The sequence below is a fragment of the Antechinus flavipes genome, chromosome 4, assembly GCF_016432865.1.
Source record: "Antechinus flavipes isolate AdamAnt ecotype Samford, QLD, Australia chromosome 4, AdamAnt_v2, whole genome shotgun sequence".
Lineage (NCBI taxonomy): Eukaryota > Metazoa > Chordata > Mammalia > Dasyuromorphia > Dasyuridae > Antechinus > Antechinus flavipes.
Genome location: NC_067401.1, coordinates 443,114,501 through 443,139,613, shown reverse-complemented (window position 1 = coordinate 443,139,613; position 25,113 = coordinate 443,114,501). Strand labels below are relative to the sequence as shown.

The following is a 25,113-nucleotide window of genomic DNA, read 5'->3' as shown; positions in this document are numbered from 1 at the left end:
GGAGATATCTGCCTCATTGGGGCTGCGGATTGTTGCCATTATGGACAAGTATCAGGGTTCTTTGGACACCCCTGGAAATGCCGCAGTGTGAGCATAAACAGCCTTACAACACCATGTGCGTATGCTTTCTGCATTTTAAAACATTGTTCCACAACTGGTACCATAACCCAGAATGATTTGTCTCTATGCCAGCCTTACTAAACAAGAAAGATTTTATTCAAAGAATAAAGAGCAATATTTTTGCCATGTGTTTGGGTGTAATTTCCATTAATTTTCTTGCAAAATTAATGGCTATCAGGTCTTGGTCATATTGATTTGTATATTTTCTCTTTAGATTGTACTGAAATTGATCAATAGTGGATATTTATCTTGGCTCTTTGTTATTAAATACTTTTTTTCCATTTTAGTTTTGTCTACCTCTTTTTACTTCCCTCTTTTCACTATAAATGTTTCATGTTTGAAAAAGTTGTATAGAAGTTTCTGAAAAGAAACTCATTTTCCTGATTTTGGAATACAGTTTTATATGGCACAAGGATGTAAAAAGACATTTATTTATTTACTTAGTAATCAAACATTTATTAAGGGCTTGTTATGTTTCAGGCACTGACTGGGTGGTAGGCAGTATGGCATTGGGTGTAATGGATGGAAAGGAACTTTAAAGCATGGAAAACTTTGGTTTAAGTACCCTTCCTTACCACATATGGTCACTTTGACCTTGGACAAATCATTTAACATCTCAATGCCTGAGACAATCTTAGATCATCAAAGTTATAGGGAAGCTACTATTGCAGTAGAGGGAGTTTCTCACCAGAGAGCCTCCTACAATGATTAAGGCAGAAATGTAGACTTTTCCACAGCCCCATCTCCTTCCCCCTCCCCCCCAAAAAGTCATCCTTAGTCAAGTAGAGGGAGATAATGGGATCTATGCCATAAAGAAAACTATAATACACAGTAGGCTGCATAAGAACATAAGCAAAGCACAAACACATTGGGCTTTTAGAGGATAAGAAAATAACGAATGAAAAAGGCATTTTTAAACGATTTACTGTATGCCAGGCACTATGCTAAGCACTAGTGTCAGAAATACCAAAAGCTAGAAGTGATTTCCTGTTCTTGGGAAGGGATCAAGGAGGGCTTTTATCAAATAGAGAGTATTTGAAGCTAGGCTTTAGATTTTGTAGAATTTCAACGAGCAGTAATGACGGAAGAGGAAAGGGATTGGGGATTTCGTGAGCAAAGGTGCAGAACTAAAGTAAGCAAGCCTGGAACATAGTTGGGGAGTGATAAGTAGGCTAGTTTATTTTGAGTTTGGAGGACCTAAGGAGAATTAGGTGAGATAAAGGCTGGAAAGAATAGCTGGAGCCAGATTGTCCTCTCTCACCTATTAGGTTTATAGATCCCTCAAAATTACAAATATATCTCATTTGTCTTTCAACTTCTTTCCTGGCTGATGCTCTCTCTCATAATCCTCCCCATTATTATATCCTTGCCCCCACCTAAAAAACATATAGAATATAAAGCTTAAGGGATTTAGAATAAATAGGAAACAATATGTTTTTGAGCAATGGATTATAATTCTGTACATAAGGAAACCAAATTTGACAGCACTATGTAATCTGGACTGGAAAGAGGACAGATTTGAAGGAAAGAATAATTAGCAAACTATTGGAGTAGTGTAGGTCAAATGCTGAACTGATCTAATAAATACAATGGTAATAAACATACAAATTAAATATAGTAAATAAAGGAAGGCATGTGAAAACAGTTATGTTGATAGATTCAAATGGACTTTGCTTGTGATTGGATATGAGGAATAAGGAAAGCAAGAGGTGATGGAGATGGCTTTAAGGTTTTGGGCATGGCACTGACAAAAAAATTGAACAAACTTTTCAGGGAATTTAAATATAGAATTTGGAGAATAATTCAGGGATAGTGTTATAGTTTTGGAGTTACAGATCATAGAAGTAGTATTTATAGTTGTGAAAAAAAAGAGGAAAAGCCAAAATTGGAGTCTTGGGGAATAGAAGGCAACTAAGAAAAAGGATAGGCTTTAGATAAATCAGAGGGAAAAATAGAAGATAGTCACAGAAGTTGAGGGAATACAGTGTATTTGGAAGAGTGAGCCAGGTGAGCCACAGTATCATGTTGCAGAAAGAGTAAGGATTATGAATACAGAGAAAAGACCATTGGATTTGGTGTTTTGAAGGTCATTTTAATAATGTGACCCTCTTTTTAATTCTGGTATTGTGGAATAGGACTAACACCTTTTTTTACAAGCTAACTATTTTTTATTGTATGTGGTTTATATTTCATTGGGTAGGATTTAATCTGAAGTGTAAATGTACCCACATGATAAGTTTTTAATGGGCTTCTATTGTATATAAGTGGGAAATGTAGATTGCCACAGAACATCATCACCTATGTGCGTATTTTAACACTGAATCGAAAAATTAGTTACTGAGATACTTTAATAAAGTCCCACGGGTACAGGCTGTACCTGGAACTCGGCTATGTTGACTGGACAATTCATAGAAAATGGCTTGAATAGGAGACCCAATTTATTCAATAGAATTATTCAATTACTACATTAATTATGGCCAAGATGAGTTATAGGGGTAGTTTCACCCCATATGCTACCCAGACTCATCTGGAAAACAAGGTTCTATTCAGTGCAACATTTTAGGAGGGGTATTTTTATATATTGGTTATAAAGAGGGGTTCTTTCAAGAATGGTGAGAAACTAGTGATATGTCAATCAAATGAAGGAACTCTCTAGAAAAGAGAAGAATTGAGAGGGGATTGTTGTCCTAAAATATTTGAAAGCTCAACCTTTTGGAGACATTATTAGAACTATTATATTTAGCCTCCAGAGACTAGAACCAGGTAAAAATTATAGAGAAGATGATTTTGGTTAATTAAGTAGAACTTCCTATAAATAAAGCTGTAAAGAAAATGAAAAAGGCAGAGGATGGACTTTCATAGGGACATCGAATTAGGGGACTTGCATATTGGGAAATAGTGGCTACATTAGATGAAGTGCCTTCCACCTTTAAAAATTCTACAGGATATTTGTTGAATGACAGCCTAGGGTTAACTGCTATGGTGGATTTAAGAAAGTATATACATAACTCCTTGACTTTAGGAACTTACAAAACAGTTGAGGAGGTAAGGCATGCATGAGAAAACTTTAAAAAATATTAATGGCAAGATAGATGAAGTGCTTTCTTTACAGCTAAATGAAGGTAAATGGTATTAGTTTTCTCTGCAAAATGTGACTAATGTAGCACAGAAAAATTAGATTATATACTAGTGTTTCCATAGTCAGTGAATAACAGAGCCAGAATTCAAATCCATTTCTCATGGCTCTTAAGTCTACTGCTATTTTAAATATGTTATTGCACCTCTAAATATTAATTGGTTATAACTAAATAATTTCCTTCAGAGGATCCATGGTCTCACTGCTGTGACCTCTCCACAATGGTGTAGAATGTGATACTTCCATATTTTTTCATTCTACCAGCTTCTTGAACAGTTTTGACCACATATTCTCTATAGTGGGTGCATTTACTATATATGAGCTCCACTCTTTCATCCACTAACATTATGGGGCCACCATAATAACTATATAGCATTTGGATTGTTTACTTGTGCACTTCACTTACTCTTGCTGTATGGTTTTCTCAGCTCCTTTTCTGATGATTGATCTCTTAGAAAATGTCTCTTTTGCTTAAGTTGTCATTGTTGGTACACTGTGGTCCACTTAAACCCGCCATGCATCTTTCTGTGTCTTTTCAAGTTACTTTTAATTTTGATCCTTGGAAATTGTGCTGGTCATTATTTTCAGCCATATTGCATCATCTGAAGAATATTTGTTTTACAAAGATGGCTTTTTGTGTCAAGGAGTAGCTTGGGATCCTTGTAGAACCAGTTTCATTTTCTACATGCTGTTTCCTCTATTCTCTTCCTTCTCTTCAAATTGGGCTCAGCTCATATACTGAGATCTCAGCTTGGTGGAGCAAACTTCCAACTATGTTATCATAGTTGGTATAATAGGCTTTTTTTTTTTTTATCCATTTGGGTTTTTCTATATAGGTATGAAACTAAACTCTGTGGGTCTTATTTCATAGGCTATGTAGAATTCTAGGGCTTGGTACAATGAGTACACTCTTATCCCTGGATCAGAGGATTTAAAACACCTTATCGTTGCATGAAAGAAGGATTTTTCCACAGGACACTATGTGCCACGTCTTCCCTCATTTCCTCTTTAGAGTGAAGAAAAGAAGGCAGAAGGTGGTGATAATCATAAAGCTCATAAGTAATAACACAATGCAAAACAAAAATGTTTCCTAGAACAATATGAAACTTGTCATAGAACATTGTATGGTGAATTATCAAATGAGTAGTAAAGACAGAAAGTACTAAGAGGAACTTAGAGGAGAGAGCTCAGAGTACTTGGGTTCCCTTAACTAGTGCTTTGCTACTATAGGCTATACTTTCATGTACTTATGCTGTATATATCTCAGCTAGACTTAAAATGAGATCTGGAATTAAAATATTTGTTCCAATTATGTTATCTAATACAGTGATGAGTTTAAAGTGTTTTTCTTTTTTTTAATAAATGTTGCATTTATAATAGGAGACATGGTGGAGTCTAGTAAAAAAAATCTTTGTATAAATGGATATGGATATTTCACATCTGTAACAATATAAAGTTCAGAAAACAATAATGTATGGAGATATAGATGGAGGGGAGAGGGTAAGGATGCCTTTTAAAGTTTTGTTTCATTTTAGGGTATACTTAGAAATCTCCCTATTTAAGAGCTCAATCTCTGCCCTTTTTAATTCCATGATTAAATTGGAGTGAAGAAAGAGAAGATTTAATTCAAGTCTCAAAAAGGTGACCTTTTTTTTATGCCCATAACAAAAGGAAGAATCACATTAGATCATCTTGTGTCCTATCATAGAATTGTAGATTTAGACTTTGCAGTCTGAATCCTTAGAGGTCATTGAATTCAACCTCTTCGATTTACAAGCTACAGGTAAAGTGATTGACTGACCAGAACTAAAATTTCATGAGAAAACTAACAATTCCATATGCATTTCTATAGGAGGAACATTTCTTTGAACTGCAAAGCTTTGTTTCATGCTAAAGACATGGTATGGAAGAGGAACAACAAAAAAAATTTTTTTTAAAGTGTGAGGAAATGGGGTTAAGAGACTTAGTCTGAGTTTGCCAATAGCAGTTTTTATGACCTTGAGCAACTCTCTTCCATTTGTGGTCGCCAAGCATTCTGGAACTAGAAGAAACCACAGTGGGAAAGTTTCCTAGGCTAAGACTGTCATTAACCCTATGCGGAAACTGAGGTACAGAGAAGGGTGCTGGCTTGCCGAAGGTTATATAAGGCAGTAAATGGTAAAACTGTGAATCAGCCATTGCCTTGGTTAAGTGTCAGGCAATGTGACATGTTTTGGGGCTTCTCCCCTTCATGGAGCTTACATTTTGTGGGGGAAACAAGAAGTGTGTAGAAGTGTAAATGCAGTGCTCTTTCCACTCCAGCTGAACTGTCACCCACTCTTTACCAATAGTACCACACCTGATTACAACTAAGGGCTCTTCCAGTCTTAACATTTTGTGAATATATGAAAAATGATACAGTGATTTAAAAAATGTGAAATAATTTAATGATTCTGTGCATAGCATTCTTATGTAATGAACTCGGTCTGTAAGAAATTAGGTCAGCTTTGGCACTGAGAGTGGGTTTCCTTTGGACAATAGATCTAGCTATTAGACAATAAAAGGTTTCAGTAATTCTTTACAAAGTTGACCTTGTGAAGTCTCTCCTTCCACCTGAGTTAATGAGTTATAATGACTTGGACAAACACATCATTTGTTCTTCCTCATGACCTTCCTTTGATGGCCATAGGTTTCAGTCTATGAATATGTGTGTAATATGACAACCGGACCCACGGACTTTTTCCTTTTCCTTTTTTTAATGCCTCTTCCAGTGTGAATGCTGATCCCTGAGCCATGTTTTAATTTAATGGCCTTTAACCTGGGCTGGCTAATCATATTTTCTTGTGACTAATTTCTCTAACCTTAGCAGTTTACAGAATTACTATTTTCTTATTTTGAAACCCTTAGAAAAATCAAAACTTCAGGTAACCCAAAGGTTAGTGCAAAGGTAAATGATTGGAAGTGGGGATAAATGAGGTGTGGTAGTACAGATTTGGGTCCAAGTCCTACTTATGTTACTGCCTAGGTGATGTTAGGCAAGCCATTTAACTTTCTCGGGTCTCCGTTTCTTTTATCTGAAACATGAGAAGGTTCAAAAGGATAACCCCTGACTTCCCTTGGAGAACTGTGATCCTATGAACAGGGAAGATGGTGTTAAAGAAATGCTGCAGAGAAAGAAGATGAACTAATTATGGCTGTAATAGGAGCAAAGGATCAGCTCCAGGGTGTCATCTTTTTCTGAGAAGTATTTAAAGATTAAGAGGAGGACTTTCAGTGGATTGGGTCCATCCTCCCCAAGGACTTGGAGAAGGGTTTCCAGTGCATTGGGTTCATCCTCCATGAGTGGAATTAGAGAAAGGGGATGGACAAGAATTGCATCAGGCCAAAAAGTAGCAATGACTTCAGTCTTCACTGCACCAGTGAGGTCATGGTTCCATTGAAATGGGCGTGCTCTGAAATACTAAAGAAAGCCAAGACAATGACATCTCCTCCTCCTCTTATGAAATGTATTTTTCTCCTGCTCTAGAACCAAGGTATTGGATACACATACATTTTAAAATTGCCTTAACCCCCCTCCCCAAACTATATATGATTCTACTAGTTGGTTGGCATTTTAGTTGTTAAATGAACTCTTTCAGGGAAAACTGAAGTAGTGTTTTGCATTGAAATAATGATGTTCTAGTGGTTTGAATTAGCACTGATGGGTAAGTTTGGTCACCAATCTAATGAATTATGTATTTTAGGGAAAAAATGCCCTCTGGAACTCTGCTGTTTGTTATTGTCAGATACATGGGGAGTGAGTGCTAAGGAAGAGGCATGGCAAAGGAAGTCAATGACAGTTTCATTTGTGTTGAATTCTCTTTCCTCTCCTAATAATAGCAATATTAGTTGACATTTATATGATGCTTTACAGATTATAAAGTACTTTATATACATTTCCTATTGAATCTTCATAGCAATATGGTACAATGGAAAGAGCATTAGATTTGGAGGACTTGGATTCAGAGCCAAGCCCTTCATTTTATAGATGAGGAAAATGGGGCCCCAAGAAGTTCATTAAATAGCATTTAATTGGTTTCTAAGGCCCTTTTGAGCTCTAAGCTTAGATATTTTGATACTATACAATTTTTCTAGAGCATTTTGTCTGGATTTCTTCTTTACCCTCATCACAGAATTGGTGGTATTATATTTACCTGTACACATACCAATATCTTGTCTCCCCTTCCTTCCCAGTAAAATAAAAGCTCATTCAGGCCAGAAACAGTATGGTAGTTTTGTCTTGGTTTCTCTAGTACCTTGAGTGGTGCCTTGTACAATAAGTGCTTAGTGAATATTTGTTGAATTGATTGACAGATTCATATTCTTAAGTCTTAAATTAGGAAAATCAATTTTTTAGAACTTTGAAGTTTTTAAAGTGCTTTATATATGATGCATTATTACTTTTGATCATTGTTACAAAGATAAGGAAACTGAAGGGAGGAAGAATTAAATTATTGATTCTATGACACAGGTCTATGAAATACAAATTCAATTCTTAAATTTGTTACACCACATTGCCTGTCTACTAACTCATTCCTCTACATGGATTTGCTATTTTGAAGCTAGATTGTTAAATGCTTTTGGTAACCTATGGAAGATTATGTAGCTGATAACTATGTAGCTGTTTTGAGGGTGGAAAGTTCTGTTGGCAGAACTTTTGGAGAATCTGGTTAGAGGTAACAGTTCACATTTTTATCTCTTGCAAATTAAGCTGGTAACAACACAATCTGTAAATTGGAAACCATCTGAGAAGTTGACTTGTTCAAGCCCTTATCCAAGAAATTGACTCTTCTCTTCACTATCTCCTTACCCCATATCCATTCAGTTAACTAAATTTTTTCAGTTCCGCCTCCTCAACATTTTTCATCTTGTCTTCATCACTATTTAGTTACCTGGTTATTAAAATAGTCTTCTGTTTTTTTTTTTTTTTTTTTTTTTTCCCCTGAGGCAGTTGGGATTAAGTGACTTGCCCAGGATCGCACAACTAGGAAGTATTAAGTGTCTCAGGCTGGATTTGAACTCTGTCCTCCTGACTTCAGGGCTGGTACTCGATCCATTGTGCCACCTAGTTGCCCCTAAAATAGTCTTCTAATTGGTTTCTCTTTTCTAAATTATTCCTTTTCCAATCCATACTGAATGTAGCAATTGAAATAATCTTCTGTGATACATCTCCTGATATCAGTAATTAAAGACTGTAGCACAAAATACAAAACTCTTCATTTGGGGCTTTGAACTCTTAGAAGTTGGCTGCAACCCTCCCCTTCTAGTTTTATTTCATATTATTCCCCTTCACACACACTATGTCCCAGCTAAACCAGTCACTTGCCAATTCTTGCTCTCTCTGATCTGTCTCTCATCTCATGCCTTCTCACCACTTCCTTCCTCACTTAGAAACTATGCCTTAAAGAAAACTTGGGACTCTATGTGTGACATATCTATTGGATAATGTGTTGAAATCCAGGAACCTTGTGGACTGTTTCTTGCGGTTTTTCCTCAGTGCCTGTTGACTGTTGCTTTGTACACAGTTGACCTTGAATAAATGTTCAGTTTATGTTATTCAGTCAGGGCATATAGTATCTTTTGAAGCAGTCCATCCCATTTTTGTACAAATCTGACCATTTGCAATTCTTCCTTTTGTTGAGCTGAAATCACATCTTCCTTAGCTTTTATCTACTGTGCCTTTTGGAACTCAAAAAATTAATACATTTTTGTTTCTCATGGACATGTTGGCTTGTCAGATATTCAGAGAGAGGTGTTGTTCCCCACAAATTTTCTCATCAAGCATCCCTGCCTTCTTCAACTGCTTCTTATATGACATAATTTCAAGGGCTCTCACCATTTAGGCTACTTTCTGGATATGCTTCAGCTCATTGGTGGCCTCTCACAATATGATCTCCAGGAATAGACACAGTACTTTACAGATAGTCTGACCAATGAAGATAGTAGATGTGTATATTACTATTCATTTTCTGGAAACTGTATGTCTATTAATTATAGCCTAGCAATTAAACTTGTTTGTGACTGCTGGGTTACTCCATTGATTTGTTGAACTTAACATAAATTGAAATCACCAAGACAGTGTTTTCCTCCCCCCCCCCCCCAGTGAACTGCTGTTTCCTTATTTTTCCCTCAGCTTGTACTTGGGAATTTTTTTTTTCCTTAAACCTGTTTAGAATTTGAAATTAAATAGGCATAAATGCATTCAATAGATTTGACTCAGGGTTCCAGCCTGTCATGATCCCTTTACATCCTGATTTTTGTCTTCTAGTATATTTATTAGATCTCAGTTTCATGTCATCTATAGAATTAATAAGAGTTCTGTTTTCATCTAAGACATTGATTAAAAATTGGGATCATGGACAGAACCCTGTAGCAGGGTAATATTGATTGTCAAATCAATACTTGTTGGGTAATGTTGTTGAACTTGTTTAGAATTCACTTAACATTATTCAGCTATAGCTAACAGGTTTCCACATTATCCATGGGTACAGGGAGAGATTTTTGTCAAATGTCTTATACTCACCACAACTGTCAGAAAGTGAGCTGTGGTGATTCAGTTTTGCTTTCTTGGTTGAATTGTTGATTTCTAAAAACAGCATGATGTAATATAAAGAGCATTTGATTTGTGGTCAAAAGACCTGAGTTTGTGGTTTAGCTTTATCTATTTCTCTGAGACTCAGTTTCTCCATCTGTAAAATGAGGAGAAAAGGATAAATAATCCTTAAATGCTTTTTATCTCTCAATCCTGTGATTTCTCTGTCCCTGTCTAAGCTGTTATGAAACTTTTTGGATTATTTGGTAGAATAGAGCTCTTGATGTTTTAATTTGTGGTCTGCCTTTTCCTTAAAAACAAAACAAAGCAAAAACTAAATAGAACATTTGCCAATGTTCAGATTTGTTAGTTTTCTTATTTTCCATAGGTCCATGAAGATTATTGACAGTGATTCAGGAACCACACCTGTGACGTTCTTGTTGCCTTCCTAGCTTGTATTTCATCTAATAATAGGGAACTCATTTAGATGCTCTATCTCTTAATATTTCTTCACTGATCTTTGATTTCAATCCCCTTTTATTATATTGGTTCTATTCTACTCAGTGTGAAGATTATTCTTGATAATGGTGGAAAGAAGGCTTCTTCAGAAATTGGATAAGATAAGGTTCAGAGGCTGGCTCCAATATTCACTGTCTGTGTGATAATTGGCAGTTATTTTTTTCTTCCTGGGCCTCAGTTGCTTCCTTTGTAAAGAGAGGGGATTGGACTTGGTGACCTTTAAGGTCTATTCAAACTCTGAATCTATTACATTATAATCCTTTTTGACAGAAGATAAGATAAAAAAAACCTATCACCAAAACACATTTGCGTAGTTCTGCTTTCTCTCCGATGTCCTTTACAATTAGACCATCTGCCCCAAGCAGATCATCTTTCACCATTCTCCATCACCTAATGTTTATTAGTTCCAACATGAACATGTTTTCTTGCTAGGTGATAATGAAAAACAAGGCCCTACATGGACTATGATGCAATTGCTTTTTGGACTGCATTATGAATATAAGCCTTTAACAAAAGGTAGGCAATTCACAGTGCTTTGAAAAATAACTATTTTATGAGACCTAGTGGTCAGACCTATTAACCCCTTATTTTCTTTGCCAAAATTAATGATCTTGTTTATCATTAGGTAATTCCGTCATTGGCCACTAGCAGGAATTTAGAAGTGGATGTTAGGTGCTTGTGTTAGAACTGGAACAGTATACTGAGTACTAAGACTTTGGGAATCGCAGAGGCCAGAGAAATCGAGACAAAAGTCATTGTATTTATAAGCAACCTCTTCTAATAACCCATTTTATTTGAACACACAATGAGTGGTGCCAGTGTGTTATTGTTATCTCAATTGTTCTGGATGATGTCAGCTGTTCAAGATCTAAGCAGCTGTGTGTTTTGAAATCTATTGTGGATTGCTTGGCAGAGACTAGAGAAAAAAGGGCAATTTTGTTTTTGGAGAAAGCCATTGGGAGATAACTAAAGTAATGCTATTCATCTGAATAGACTTCTCCCTTGCTCCCATGTCTCATCAGTCACATAGTCATTTTGTGTTGTAATCAGAGTATATGTTGGTCTTCTTTTTATTAGACTGTGAGCTCCCTGAGGGTAGGGAACTTGGTTTATGAATCTATCTCCACCAGTACCTACCACAGTGTTTTGAACACATCAGAAAATTGGTAGATTTTTAGTAAGCCTCAAAAAATTTTCTTTAGTAAAGTAGACTCTTTCTTTTTAATGTATTCTTTATCCAATCCTTTCCATTTTCACTGTTGTCACTATGTTACTTAACCATCTGGAAATGAGAACTAGCCTCCTCACTGGTTTATATGATTTCTCTTTGACCAGTCTGTTTTCACTTAAATCTGGCCAGATTGATCTTACTAAAACTCTGCTTTCATCTTGCCACTACCTTGCTCAGAAATGTTTAGTTACTCCTAACAATTTATAAAACAACCTTTTTAAATTCTAAGAGAAGCTTAGATTGAAAGAGTTGGCTATTGGGAAGTGAATTATTTGGGTTTCACCAATTCAAAATAAGATTTGACTAGAGTTTGGAGGGATTGGTAGAGATAATAATATCCTCCCTGATAAAATCATGGACAATTTGATGCACAAGACAACTGACATCAGACAGAATTTTAGGAAGAGAAGACATCCTCGTGATTGTCTAGTCCAACCTTATTGTTGATAGAAAAGAAATCCATGCCTCCACGAAGAATAGGTAGTTTGCTTCAAGTTACACAGGTAAAGTTAGTGGTGGAATCCACTTTCCCACAATTCTTCTTATTATTACTATTATTCTTATAGTCCACATATATGCCCACTTAGTATTGATTGATCAACATTGCTCCAACTGATCTGGATGAAGACATCCTGTGATCCTATCGCTTCTCTTCATGCACTTGTCCTATACAAGCTATTCCACTGAAAGTTGTTTCATGCATTTGACATCAGTCTTTAGCCTTTGCCTTTGCCTTTGCCTTTGCCTCAGGGTGTTCCCCATTACTCATAACTAATATATTCCCTGCTCAAATTCATCTTTCAGACTGTCTCAATTTTTTAAAAGCTCTTATCCAATGCCATTACCCGATGGTCTTTCCTGACAGTCTTGGCCCCTCAATTGCTAGCACTTTTTTCTTTCTTGAAATTACATTTTAAAATTTTCTTGTTTATTTTTCCTTGAAAGATTGGAAGTTTCTTGAAAGCAGGAACTATTTTCATTTTAAAAAATATCCTTACCATGTGGGACAGTAGCTTTCATTAAATTGCCAAAGCACATTAGGGTCTTGGATTGGAATTGGAAAGATGACTTCAAATCTGGGCTCAGCATTGTGACAGTGGGGGGGATCTCTCTGTACTTTTCTCAGCCTCAGTTCCCTCATGTGTGAAATGAGAGTAACAATAACTCCTATCTCCCAAGGTTGGTGTGAGGAATCAGAGAGAAGCATACAAATTCTCAAGCACATTACAAGTGCTGGCTATTAGTATTATCAACAAGCACTTAGTATGTGTTGAATTGAATGGACATAAATGGAATGCTTATCAAATTGTGGATGGCAGGAACTTTAGAGGGAGCCTCTTTTAAGATTTATAAAGTGCTTTCCTCAAAACAACCTTGTGAAATAAGGAAGGCAAATCTGATCCATCTTCTTTTTGCTAAAGTTTAGTGAGGCTCAGGGATTTGTCCATGATCCCACCACAGAAAGTTAAGAGTAGAAGCTGCAATTCTAACTCATGTTTCTTGACCCAGAGTCCATTATTCTTTCTACTACATCAGACCTTTTAATAAGCAGGAATGATAGAATAAAATTTCATTCCTTGCTACTGATTAAAACACACACACACACACACACACACACACACAAAATGTAGGAATGTGGCTTGATAATTCATGACCTAGGAGTTTTAGTGCACTGCAGACTTAGTTTTTGATGTGGCAGCTAAATGTGTAAATGAGGTCTTAGATTGTTTTAATCAAGTATCCAGAATGAATCCATAGTCTTACAGTTGTGTGTTGTGATTAGATACCTGTAATCTTGTGTTAGATTCTGAGAACCATAGTTCAGCAGGGATATTATGCTAAAGTGGGTCTGAAAGTGAATGACCAAAATGGTGGAGCTCTGGAAACCACTTCAAAAGAAAAAAAAAAGGACTGGGCAGGGGAGTAAAGTATGATAGCTGACTCTAGAACGTTAGATCTGTGTGTGTGTATGTGTGTGTATGTGATATGGCTGGGAACCAGGGTGCATGTTTTAGCTCACTTAAGAATGCTCAAATAACCTGTTAGTTTTACATGAGATGGGTTATCTGCCACTGTACATCTTTGAGGCATTTGTAACTCCTCTGTAGAAGGATTTTATGTTTTAAATAGGAGTAGGCCTAGATGACCTTTAAAGGTCCCTTTCCACCATGATATTCTATTTGTAATATAATGGTTGGACATTAGGAAGATGAAGGGCCAAGACATATGGCTTCCAGCTGCCTCTTCATGTGAACAGGTGGGATAGATGCCCTACAGGGGCTCCTCTCTGCTACCAAGGCTAAATCCCTAGTTGAGTTACAGTCTGGCAGCATTTACCCTCCCCGCTCTCTAATGTTGGATATTTCCCCCAGAGGCCTTGGGTTGCCAGTAGACACATGATTCCATTAGTGGCCTAGCCTGAATATTGACAGTTATATCACTTCTAAGAAATCCCTAAGGATCTCACCTTCAGAATAAGAGGTACCCTGCATTAAAGTAAAGAAATAGGTCTGGTACAATGTAGAGAATGGGATATTTATTGCCTAGGGCTCCCTAACTTGTGTCCCCATGTGAGGCCTTAGTAAAGCTGATCTCCTATTAAGTTTTCCACAAGTGTTATAATGGTAAAATTATAATAACACCAGACTGTCACACAAATATAGTAAAGGTAGAGAGTGAAAGGGGCAAAGGGGAGATACCAGATTTAGATGTCTAGGGATATATGAGGAAAGAGAGAACATGAATGGAGGGGTGTTGAAGAAGGATCTAGGAAAGCTTTGCTTCATGAAGACATATCTCTTAAGCTGCTCCTTGATAGGATTACAAGCATGAAAGGGGGACATGATAAGTGATCTCCACCCAGAGAGGACATAACACCATGCAGAAATTCATAGAGTGAGTGAGTGTGTGTGTGTGTGTGTGTGTGTGTGTGTGTGTTTATTACAGATTTTCAGCATTCCCTACTTTGGTTAATTATTGGCATGTTTTCCTGGTGACTTGAACAAATCTCCAATTTGGATACGTATCTATGGCCTTCCACCCTGCCCAGATGCCTCACAGAGTCTATGTGTTTTCCTTACTCAGTAGGCTTTCTTTACAGTCCCTTAGATTTCAGTCCACTTTCTGATTATTCATCTCCCCCCTCCCAGTTCCTTCATTCCTTCCTCAGAAAACTGCCCCAAATTCAACAAGACTCACTGTGGTGTTCCTGCAAGGAAATTATTCTGCCTAAGCTACCTTATCAAGCTTAGCAGGCCATCCCACAAGTAGAGTTGAAGAAATTAGGGTTTCCTGTAAATCACTGAGGCAGAGGTAAAGTATATATTGAGGGAATAAAATGTTCTTACTTTTCAAAATAAGAATTCTTTAAAGATTGCAGTTTCTTCTCCAAATTAAATTTCTATTTCTAATCTTTAAAATTGAAGTGGGCAGAAAATGTGGTAACTTTTTGGTTTCTTGCAGCTATTGTTGGTGCCTTGCAATTGCATTCTTCAGCATCAAGATGGGATTTGATAGAGCTTTTGAAAGATTATGAACTTTGATTTTAAATACATTTTTTTCCTTTGGGGGGAAAAGTGTGTACACAAACACACACTCATACATATCTCTATCCCCCCATTTTTCACCTTGACTCGAAATACTAAAATAAGATATTTTTTTTTTTCCAAAAAAGTCAGTTTGCCTAACTGGACAATGTGTAAGAGCTCTTTAGAAGCTATCCTTCTCTTCTAGCTTTACCTGCCTAACCTATTTTCTGATGAAGGGAGAAATGTTGTCACTTTGTTTTAGAAAGTGAACATTGCAAAAAGCAGCTTGTTGAAGTGAAGGGCACTAGGATTCTGGAGCACCGTCATGGTCTGCTGCTGGGTTACAGAAGGGACTGAAACCTCTTTACTTCTATTGGAAACTGGGTGGTTTTGTCATCTCAAATGTCTTGCTTGCTAGAACTCAGTGAAAAGAAATCAGATATAACAGTAGATGTTTGCAGTTTTTGAAAACCTGTGCAGTTTTATGTGGAAATGTACAATGCAGTCATTAGAATGTGAATATTCTTCCCTGGAATTAGAAGCAGAATTCCTGTCTGGGTGTTAAGCCATAACTCTCCTCTCCTCCTCCTCCTTCTCCTACCTTCTCTCTTTTATTTTGATATAAAATAAAGCCTTTTTCTTATTGCTTTTGCCATCTCTTGAAACAGCAACCTTAAATGTCTGGTGAATTGAGTTACTATGAAGACTCTTCTTGTGGATTACATAAGCAAATACTTCTTTCAAATACTTATTGACATTGTCACCTACTTTTACTGAATTAAGTACTTTGTTGCAGTAAACAATACTTTTGTTTACTGCTGCCTAGCCAGAGCTGGTAGACTAGGAATACTTTCACATTAAAACAGTTACCTCCCTTGGGGGAGCTAGCAAGCTGGCTAAAGGAAACTCATTCTTTAGACTGATGCTTTAAAAAAAAAAAAATCAGTCTACTTCCAGAATGAAGTGACCCCAGCATAGCAACCTTTGATTTGAAATGTTGTGATGTTTAGGACATTAGACTCACTCATATTTCTAATGAAGTCCTCAAAACCCTCTCCTAAGCACAGTCTAATTGGGTTGGGGGATTATTTGCCTGTTTGATTATCTGTGCCACTGATTTATTAGGATGTCTGAGAAATCATAAAGCTCTCTGATTGAAGTGGATGGGACTGGAGAAGGGCACTTTATGAACTGGGTTGTCTCAGATTAGATTTATATGTTTGCATTGCTTGGAGGGTGAGTCTAAGCTCATGTATTTCTACAATATGCATTGTTACATGATGGAAAGCTCCTTAAGGGTAGGAAATGGTTTTTATTTATTTTTCCTCAGAGAATAACATAGTGTAGTTTGAAGATAGTGCCAAACATATGTTTTAATTGATTTCAGAATTATGAATTTTCATAAGAATTTACTTCACTTCATTTTTTCAGTATATTTTGGCAATTGAATCTTGAAGTTTTCTGGAGAGCAAAAAAATAAAAAAAATAAAAAACTGTGTCCTCAGACAATCCCACTCAAAAACAAATGGAGCTCTTAAGTGCCTTCAATAATGAATCTCATCAGGGATAAAGTGCTGGAGATGTTAGGTTACATTTTAGTGAGCTGTGTTTTCATTAGCATTACCATTCCAGCTTTGCAATTTGTTGGTTGTATGACCTTGGACAAGTTGCACAGGAACTCTGGACCCCGGTTTTCTCGTCTTAAAAAATGAGAGAATTGGATCAGATGATCTCCAGGTTCTCTTCCAGCTGTACATCTTATTATCCTATGAACAACAAATATTGATCCAGTCAGCACTAAGTATATAGCATTGTGGACTGGGTGTGATTTGTCATTTTTTGAATGCAGCAAAAGCTTTTAATTAGATTCAGCAATTTGATTTCAACATTTAAGGACTCCTTCCTACTTCAAAATAGTGTCTTTAGGAACTATCTTAGGATGCTTTTAATAAAGAGAGAAGTAAGAAAAATACAGTAGTAAATGCAAAAAAAGCAAATATATACTGAAAGTAGACACATAAAATTACAGAGGTGGGAGGCAAGTTGAAGGTCATTTTGTTACAAGCTCCCTGTGTGATAGCTGAACTGTTAATAGTATCCTCACCAAGTAGTCATCCAACTTCTGCTTAAACTTTTCCAGTGACAATGAGCTTACTACCTTATGAGACTTGATTCCATTTTTGAAAGAGACCAACTGTTAGGAATATCTTCCTTAGACTGAGCCAAAAGCCACCTTCGTGTGATTTCCACCTGTTGGTTTTAGTTCGCCTCTCTGGAGCCAAGGATAATAAATCTAATTTGTCTTTCACATGACAGTCCTTCAAATATTTGAAGACCGATATCAAATCACCCTGAAAGTCTCCAGTTCCTTCAACTGATCCTCTTATGACATAGTTTCAAGGCCCTTTACCATACCCATCACCTTTCCCTGGATGTGACCCAACTTGTCAGCGATTCTTTGGATTCCTGACTTCCTCTCTGCGTGTGGATGGTCTCCCTTCTTAGTACTTAGCAGCCCCTTCCCAATCTCTTATCTCAGGAGGCTTTTTATTTTTGTCCATTTTTTTTCTGTATCTTCTTGAGAAGATCAACTGGCAGCATGTCTCCTATTTTTTGAGTGTCTCATGTATACTTGGGCTATATACTTGTCATCATTTATTCTCCCAGTGCATCTTTGTAGTTATAGACTGCCTTTAATATGTTCTGTACCACTTATGTGCATGTTGCTGTTTGTAAAACATTCGTTAGCCTCCCTATTGCCTCCATATGTCTTTTGGGTCTTTAGATAAAACATTTAATAAGTCCTTGATGTGGGTGAGACATGGTACTAGGCATCCATCATATAAGGATGTAAAACAGCATAACCTCAGCCTTCAAGAAGCTTTCATTCTGAGAAGAAGCACTGCTTGCATTTTTGTTTTTCTTCCCGGATTATTTATACCTTCTGAATTCAATTCTCCCTGTGCAACAAGAAAACTGTTCGGTTCTGCACACATATATTGTATCCAGGATATACTGTAATCTATTCAACATGTAAAGGATTGCTTGCCATCTGGGGGAAAGGGGTGAGGGAGGGAGGGGAAAAATTGGAACAGAAGTGAATGCAAGGGATACAGTTATAAAAAATTATCCTGGCATGAGTTCTATCAATAAAAAGTTATTAAAAAAAAAAAAAGAAGCTTTCATTCTGTTTGAGGGACTGTGGGGAAGAGGGAGCTATAACACAAATGGAAGTAAATAAAATACAAGGTAGTGTATGTATGATAGGACCAAAGACTGGATTCAGATTAAAAAGTATTGTGGAAAACCTGAGGAGAGGGAGATTATTTGAAACTGTTTTTAGTTATATGGCATTAATCCGTGTGATGTAGTAAACAGTTGGCCTTAAATTCTGAAGACCAGAGTTCAAATCTTACCACTAACATATTCTGGCTATGTGGCCAACCCAATTGCCTATTCTCTTGGCAACTTTGAGTTGCCAGGAGATTCTAAGGTACAGAAAAGGTGCTGACCTACTATGGGGAGAGGGAGCTTCCTCATCCATATGTGTTACTTAAAAACTCATGAAAAAATAAGCACAAGTTTAATATTTGAGAGATAGGGAACTCTTCAGGACAGTCCATCTGCATAAGTCAAAAGAGTTTCTACATTGGGAATTACCTCAAATACTGAAATGCATCATTGAATCACAGCTCTAAACTAAGGGACAGAGGAGGCCCCAGAACATTTTACAGTTGTGGAAATTGAGACCTAGACGGGGGAAAGGATTTGTCCAAAGGTATCTATCTGAATTCTTCTGAGTATTCACTCCCACAGGTGAAAAAGATCTTAAATCTTCCATACTCGGCCATTCTGCAAATCTTATTGTCCATGTCCTCTTATAAGTTCATATTAAGACTGGTGTCCCTCCCCTTTCTCCACTTGCCTTCTCCCCTCTTTCTCCAAAGTACAACATAGAGAGGTGAGATTGGAGTGATTTAGGAAGTAGAAGTGGCCAGCAGCCATTTACTATTCATTATAGGCTGATGGACTAGATGAGGTGAGATTTAAGAGGTTCTTCATGGTCAGTCAATGGTCAGCCTCTAGCACTTATTGACTACTCCTTGTGTACATAATCCTCTGCCAGGATCTGGAAAGAATGAAAGGTAGAAGGCTTTGGCAGAGAGGATCAGTAATTCTATTCTAGGAAAGTGGGTGGCTTTTGTGAAAGGTAAGAGGAAGAGGGAGGTAGTCAGTGGACAGAGCTGCATCACTCCATCTGGAGCCAGCTTTTCGGCTGGGAGTGGGTAAGGAACAAAGAATTGGGACAGCTAGTGCAGGACCTGGGAGCCTGGCTTCATATTGTTCTTCCATAACAAGGGACCAGAGAACCAAATTCAGGCTAAAATAGGATTCTTGGCATTGTTGAAGAACTTTACGTAGGACTTGTATTTGTCTCAAAATATGTTTTATAGTTTCTGAAATTAGAATTATCTTCTTTTTCCTTATAGGTATCTCCCTATTCCATTATTTAAACTTTCTGGAATCAAAAAAATTTTTCCACTGAGATGGTATGATAAGAGCTTTTGGTGATTTTAGGCCATATCTAAATTGGGCTGATGCAGAACATACTGTTTTAAGAGCTTGGGACAGCATCCACACTCTGCTTCTCAATCATCGGAGGTATAATGCCATCCTTGCCTCACGAAGGAGGTAAGTATCCTGATTGAAGCCCACTATTTAAGTATAACTCTTGTGGTGAATCACCCTCAAAACTTCAAGTCAGAGGGAAAAATTGAGGAATACCTTTGGAATCCTGTGTGTGTGTGAACTGGTCTGTTTTAATGATGTTGAGCTGTTATCTTTCTTTCATAGACATTCAAGGGCCCTCTCACCTAGGTCTGGACACGGAATTGTCTTATGAAAGCAAAATTAAAAGGAAGGTCAGAAAGAAGAAGAAGAATGGCTCTATTACAGCAAATGTTTCTGGCACAAAATTTGAAATCGGTAAGTATATATTTTATATTAAAAGGATTTTCATAGTTGCCATTGAGCTGAACACTTAGCCAATGTGGGATTTAAAGGTTAAAGGAGATCAGAAAGAAAAAGGAATAACTCTTATTACTAGAATGTATTTTGTTCCCCCTTTTAAAATTTGCTGTTTTATGAGGTATTTAATGCATCAGTAAACAATTAGACAATCGATGTAAAGCTTAAAAGCTTTCATTATTACTGAGTTTTGAATAAATGTCACTTGTTATGTTGGTTTTCCTATCTAAATTCTTTCTGTACAAAATAATGGCTCTAAAACTTTAGAGATATTTTTCTAATTATGAAACAAAGAAAAATTAGCATGCCGGAGCATTTCTTATCTCATTTTTAGAATCATTTTGAAATTTAGCTTTGTTATTAAAAAGCAACAGATCTCATTGTGCAATGGATAGGGGACTCATATTGGAGCTGAGAAGACAAGGGTTTCAGTCTAGCTCCTGAAACTATCAAGTCATGTGACTATGGATGAATCCTTTAACCCCTGAGTACCCAGGGTAATGGCTTAGATTTTTAAGGTTATTGATGAGTTGCTACATGTCCTAGGTGGAAGGAATGTTCCCATACTGATGGATCTAGTTCTAAGACTACTTGATCTTGGAACCTTCCACACCCCACCTCAAATGCAAAAACTAATGGATAGAGTCAGTTCTTTGGATAAAGTTTTTGGTGTGGGCTCAGCTGCAGCATTATAGAAAGCTAGCTTCTGAGTCTGAGCTGGGTTCTAGTTCCCTCTCTACCACATATTAACTATATGATCAAGGCACTTAATTTCTCATTGTTCAAGATAATTCTTATGAGACTAATTACAGAAAAGGTGCTCTCCTGCATTTTTAGAGAGTGTCAGTCTGCTTGAAATCCCAGGTCAAGGCAGTACTCTCTAATGAGGGTTTTTATAGGCTTAAAATTGTGTGAGTTACTCGAAAGGCTTCTCTGCCCATTCCATACTCTCATATTCATGTGAAAATGCCTTGTTAGCTCAGCGATAGTCACCGGAAGTGAAGGTCTTGCACTGGCAGGATTCCTTCAAAGGTTTTGGAAATCTCTTCTTAAAGCACCAGATTCTTCTTAAGTCCCATCCCAACTTTTCTGAGAGTATTTGAAAAATGGAGGGTGAAAAACACCTAGGCATTAGGGTTGGGAAGAGGGACCTGAGAAGTTATTTAAGTTGCCCTACTTAATTGACAGATGTTGCATGGCTAATCAGGAACAGAGTTAGAATGTAGACAATAGGCCCCCCGATTTTAGCCAACTGTTTTCAATCCTTAATAGCCCTGAACTTTTCAGTAAAGCTCCCTATATTCCCCTGTTTATTGTGAAAGGACAGAAAAAAATTCTAGAATTTACCAAGTATATAAAAAAAAATTAAGAGATTAATTAACTACATTCGATATCTATACTTATTCCATAACTATTCTTTGTATCACTTGAGAAGTTTTCCTTAACCCTTAGTGTCATAGGTACTCCGGGTCAGGAATGCTTGCACTAACATAACACCGTGCTGCCACTTAGGGTTAGTAGCTTTAAAGTGAAATACTTTTCATTGAATCATCAGTGAGCCCTGTGGAGGAACGGTTGGCATGTATGCCTTTCATTTTTTCCAAGAATCAGAGACATCAATACTCCAAGGGTCTAATTTCACTGCTGTGGGTACTTTCCCCATGGACAGACCTTGCAGCCTCTTCATGCCTTACAAGGTGGTCTTTTGGAGTGGCTGTGGCCAAAAAAATTTATCACCTTGCAGCCAACCCAGTGATGAAGCTCTCCAAACTTAGCTAGGCTGGTCTTCAAAGGCCAGGCGAGAGTCTGGGCCCATTCTTTCCAGCCAGGGTCACCTTCACACCCTAGAGCTAGTATATCAGATGAGGACTTGGGTGGAGAAGGGATCCCTGAACTCTTTGCAGATGCTTCAGACTTATTCAAAGTACTTCTTTCCCCAAATTTTCAATACAAAATTCAGGATAGAGGGGGGGGGGGAAGGAGGGTGAGGGGAGAACATAGCACACTATTCTTGCACCAGGGTCCTTGTCTGCCCTCACGCCTCGACACACTTCATTAATCTTTAAGATTCTGTTTCCATTTACTAGAAAACAGTGACTCATCCATACTTAATCAGCAGCCAGTGGCAAAGTTAATTGGAATTGAGGTCCCCTAATAGTTCTCAACTGTCCCAGTTGCAATCTGAAAATTGTTTCATAGAGTAAAGGAACTTTAAGAAAGACATTAGGATGTAAACTGTGTGCTGTGTTGAAAATACTTGTAAACCTTAAAGGAACAGGAACTCTTGTCCTAAAAAAGAGATGTGATTGGAGAGAAGAGAGAGAGACAGGAAGAGGAAAGGGAGAGGGAGAGAAATACTTTTCCCAGGGATGGAAAGGTAGAGTTGGCATAGATGATTTCCTTTCCTTTCAAGTTTCAGGTCATACACATTGTACCAGGGGTATCCAGTTACACTGAATCCAGGCCCTGGCCCTGAGTCCCTGGATTCCCGGGGAAGATGCTCTGGACTCTTAGTCCTTGAGAATCTTTGCTGTACTAGTTCCTATAGTTCATTGAAAGGAAGGAAAGAAGCAGCTATTCATATATTAAGGAGAAATCACCATCTCTCATTTTCCTTTCCATAGCCTTAGGCAAACAACCCAGTTTAGTTCTTTGCCGGCCTTGATTATGCAGAGAGGGTATACATGCAAAGGGCTTTTGGATTGGCTGGTTGAGTGAGCTTTATGTGCATTTAAGTGATTGCCCATCCTTGCAGGTCAAGCCTGGGTTCCCCACAGGTAGGAGGAGATAGATCTGAGGTACTTCCTGGACCACAAGAAGAGAATAGGGATTTTTTCAGCCCGATCAGACCCTTACTTTGGGATGCCAAGATTGTTTCCAATTGTTTGTTTGTTTGTTTTTGCTGTTACAGCTAATGCAGCTCTAAGTGTTTTCACACAGATAGCTCTTTTTAATGACACCCTTAGGGTATATATTAACAGTGGTGTTATTGGGTAAAAGTTTGTGATTATTTTTCTAACTCTTCTATATACTCTTAGCCCTGACTCTTAGACAAGTCACTTAACCCCTTGCCATCTGCTTTCTCAACTGTAAAATGACAGGGTTGACCTTGATAATCTCTGAAATCCCTCCAAGCTTTAAAATACAAGGAATCATTGATTCTATAGTGATCTTTTTATTTGGAAGTGTGGGTCAGAAAGATGTTCTTTGCGTTGTATAGTGGTCATCTGAATTCATTCTTGAGTGTATTTCGGCACTTCAATTAAGTAGCAGTTCGATTCAAATTGCATAGTAATTAGGAAATTCTAATCCACTACCATCTTTTTATTTTATTTTTTTAAAAAGAAACATCACTTTTAAGATGTTGATGTTAAGTCGGAGGCCTTGATAAAGAATAGGGGAGCCTATTCTCTTTTTTATTTGACTGTCCTCACAATCTTATTTTGAGGCATTGTAATGAGGGAGAGATTGGTGGAATTTATCTGCCATTTCTTATTAGTCAGAAATTTATCTGTTTCTTCTAATGGGAATCTCTTGATACTTCACCAGAAAATTCAATTCCCTTCTAATTACGGATTAGGTATAGTACACCAACAAAATTTTAAAAAATTGTAAATTGGTATGTATGTTCATATGTTAACTTAGAATTCTAATGAAACAAAAAAAATCTTCAGCTTTTGGCTTTACCATTATTCTCAACTACATCTAGGGCAGTGTAAAGTGTGATGATGGGGTCAGTCACTAATACAGATGAAGCTTCTCCTAATACCTGGGCATTCAGACCAGAATGAGGGTTAAGAGAGACTTGTGTCAGGTCAGGGGCCTCCCCATTGGGACCCTTGTTCAACCCCTGACATCTCCTAGTTCACAGCTGCTATGGTCCTGAAGACTAAAAATAATCCTGCCGAGGGAGGGCAGTCTACAATGGAGTGCAGGGTTATTTTTACCTTGGTCCTTCTGGAGCTAATCCAAGGTCAGGGATAGGGCATAAAAGTACAGTTCCCCTAACAGAAGTGGTATATCTGGGCCCAGTTATGGTCATAGGTGATATCAGTTGTCCCTTTAGCAATTTGGTGTAGGAGTTAGGGTTCAACAGATAGATTTTGGGGGCATCTGGACTTTCATTTCCCACTACCCATACTGATTAAATTGTATTGACAGCTAATCACTCTTCTTGATAATAAAAAATGTGAGTTTTTTTTTTCCTGGATGTTTTCCAAATTAAATATTATAGGGTTAAGGCCAAGTACTTGGTGAATCTATCTGAGATGTTTTCATGATACCTTTATTTGTGAAATGTTTTTGTCACATTATTTGATATCATTTTAACTGTTATTTGCAGTTCGTGTAGTAATAGATGAGCTGGGATTTGTGAAAACTCGAGATGAAGATGACACAAGTAATCTTATATGGTGTGATGCTGCTGTTCAGCAGGAAAAGATTGCAGAACTACAAAATTATCAGGTGAGAAGGAAGTATTGTGATGGCTTTTAATTGGCAGCTTTCTGAAGGCAGGGACCATCTAATCTAAACCCTGTATCTGTTAGACTTAACACAGTGCTCTACACATAATGCCATTGTTGATTGAATGATGAATGAATTACATCTTAATTTGCTTTCAAGTTAGAGGAATCATATCTAGCTCTCTCTAACTGTATGTATGTATGCATACACACACAGACTTTTGTTCATACGACTCTAGATAAATTCTTTATCTTCTGAAGACCTCAGTTTCCTTACTTAGAAAATGTGGAGATTGGAATAGATGATCTTTAATATACCTTCCAACTTTAAATTTATTTTAAGGTTTTGATTTCCTTCAGGAACATAAGGTTACCTTTTAACTACAATGTGTCATTAGAGGAGGACTTAAAGCTTAATAGAAATACTAATATAGAAATACTAATAAGGGTTATTTATATGGCACTTCAAAGTTTATAATTTCTTTTACATACTTTATTCCATTATCTTGAGGACACATTAAAAGCTGCTATACATGGCA

At 37.3% G+C, this 25,113-nt stretch overlaps 1 protein-coding gene across 4 annotated transcripts in view; it reads left to right on the top strand.

The window, feature by feature from the left end:
- Positions 1 to 25,113, top strand: part of TTLL7 (tubulin tyrosine ligase like 7) — a 354,831-nt gene that overhangs the window by 51,471 nt on the left and 278,247 nt on the right. For all 4 annotated transcript variants that reach the window (XR_007953864.1, XM_051999183.1, XM_051999182.1 and 1 more), the window contains exons 2-4: positions 19,574 to 19,775; positions 19,938 to 20,069; positions 24,454 to 24,575. Coding sequence is in view for 3 of the 4 variants with exons in the window: in XM_051999183.1 (XP_051855143.1) it covers positions 19,751 to 19,775; positions 19,938 to 20,069; positions 24,454 to 24,575 (279 nt within the window). In the remaining variant the exon portion in view is untranslated. The remainder of the gene's footprint in view (positions 1 to 19,573; positions 19,776 to 19,937; positions 20,070 to 24,453; positions 24,576 to 25,113) is intronic.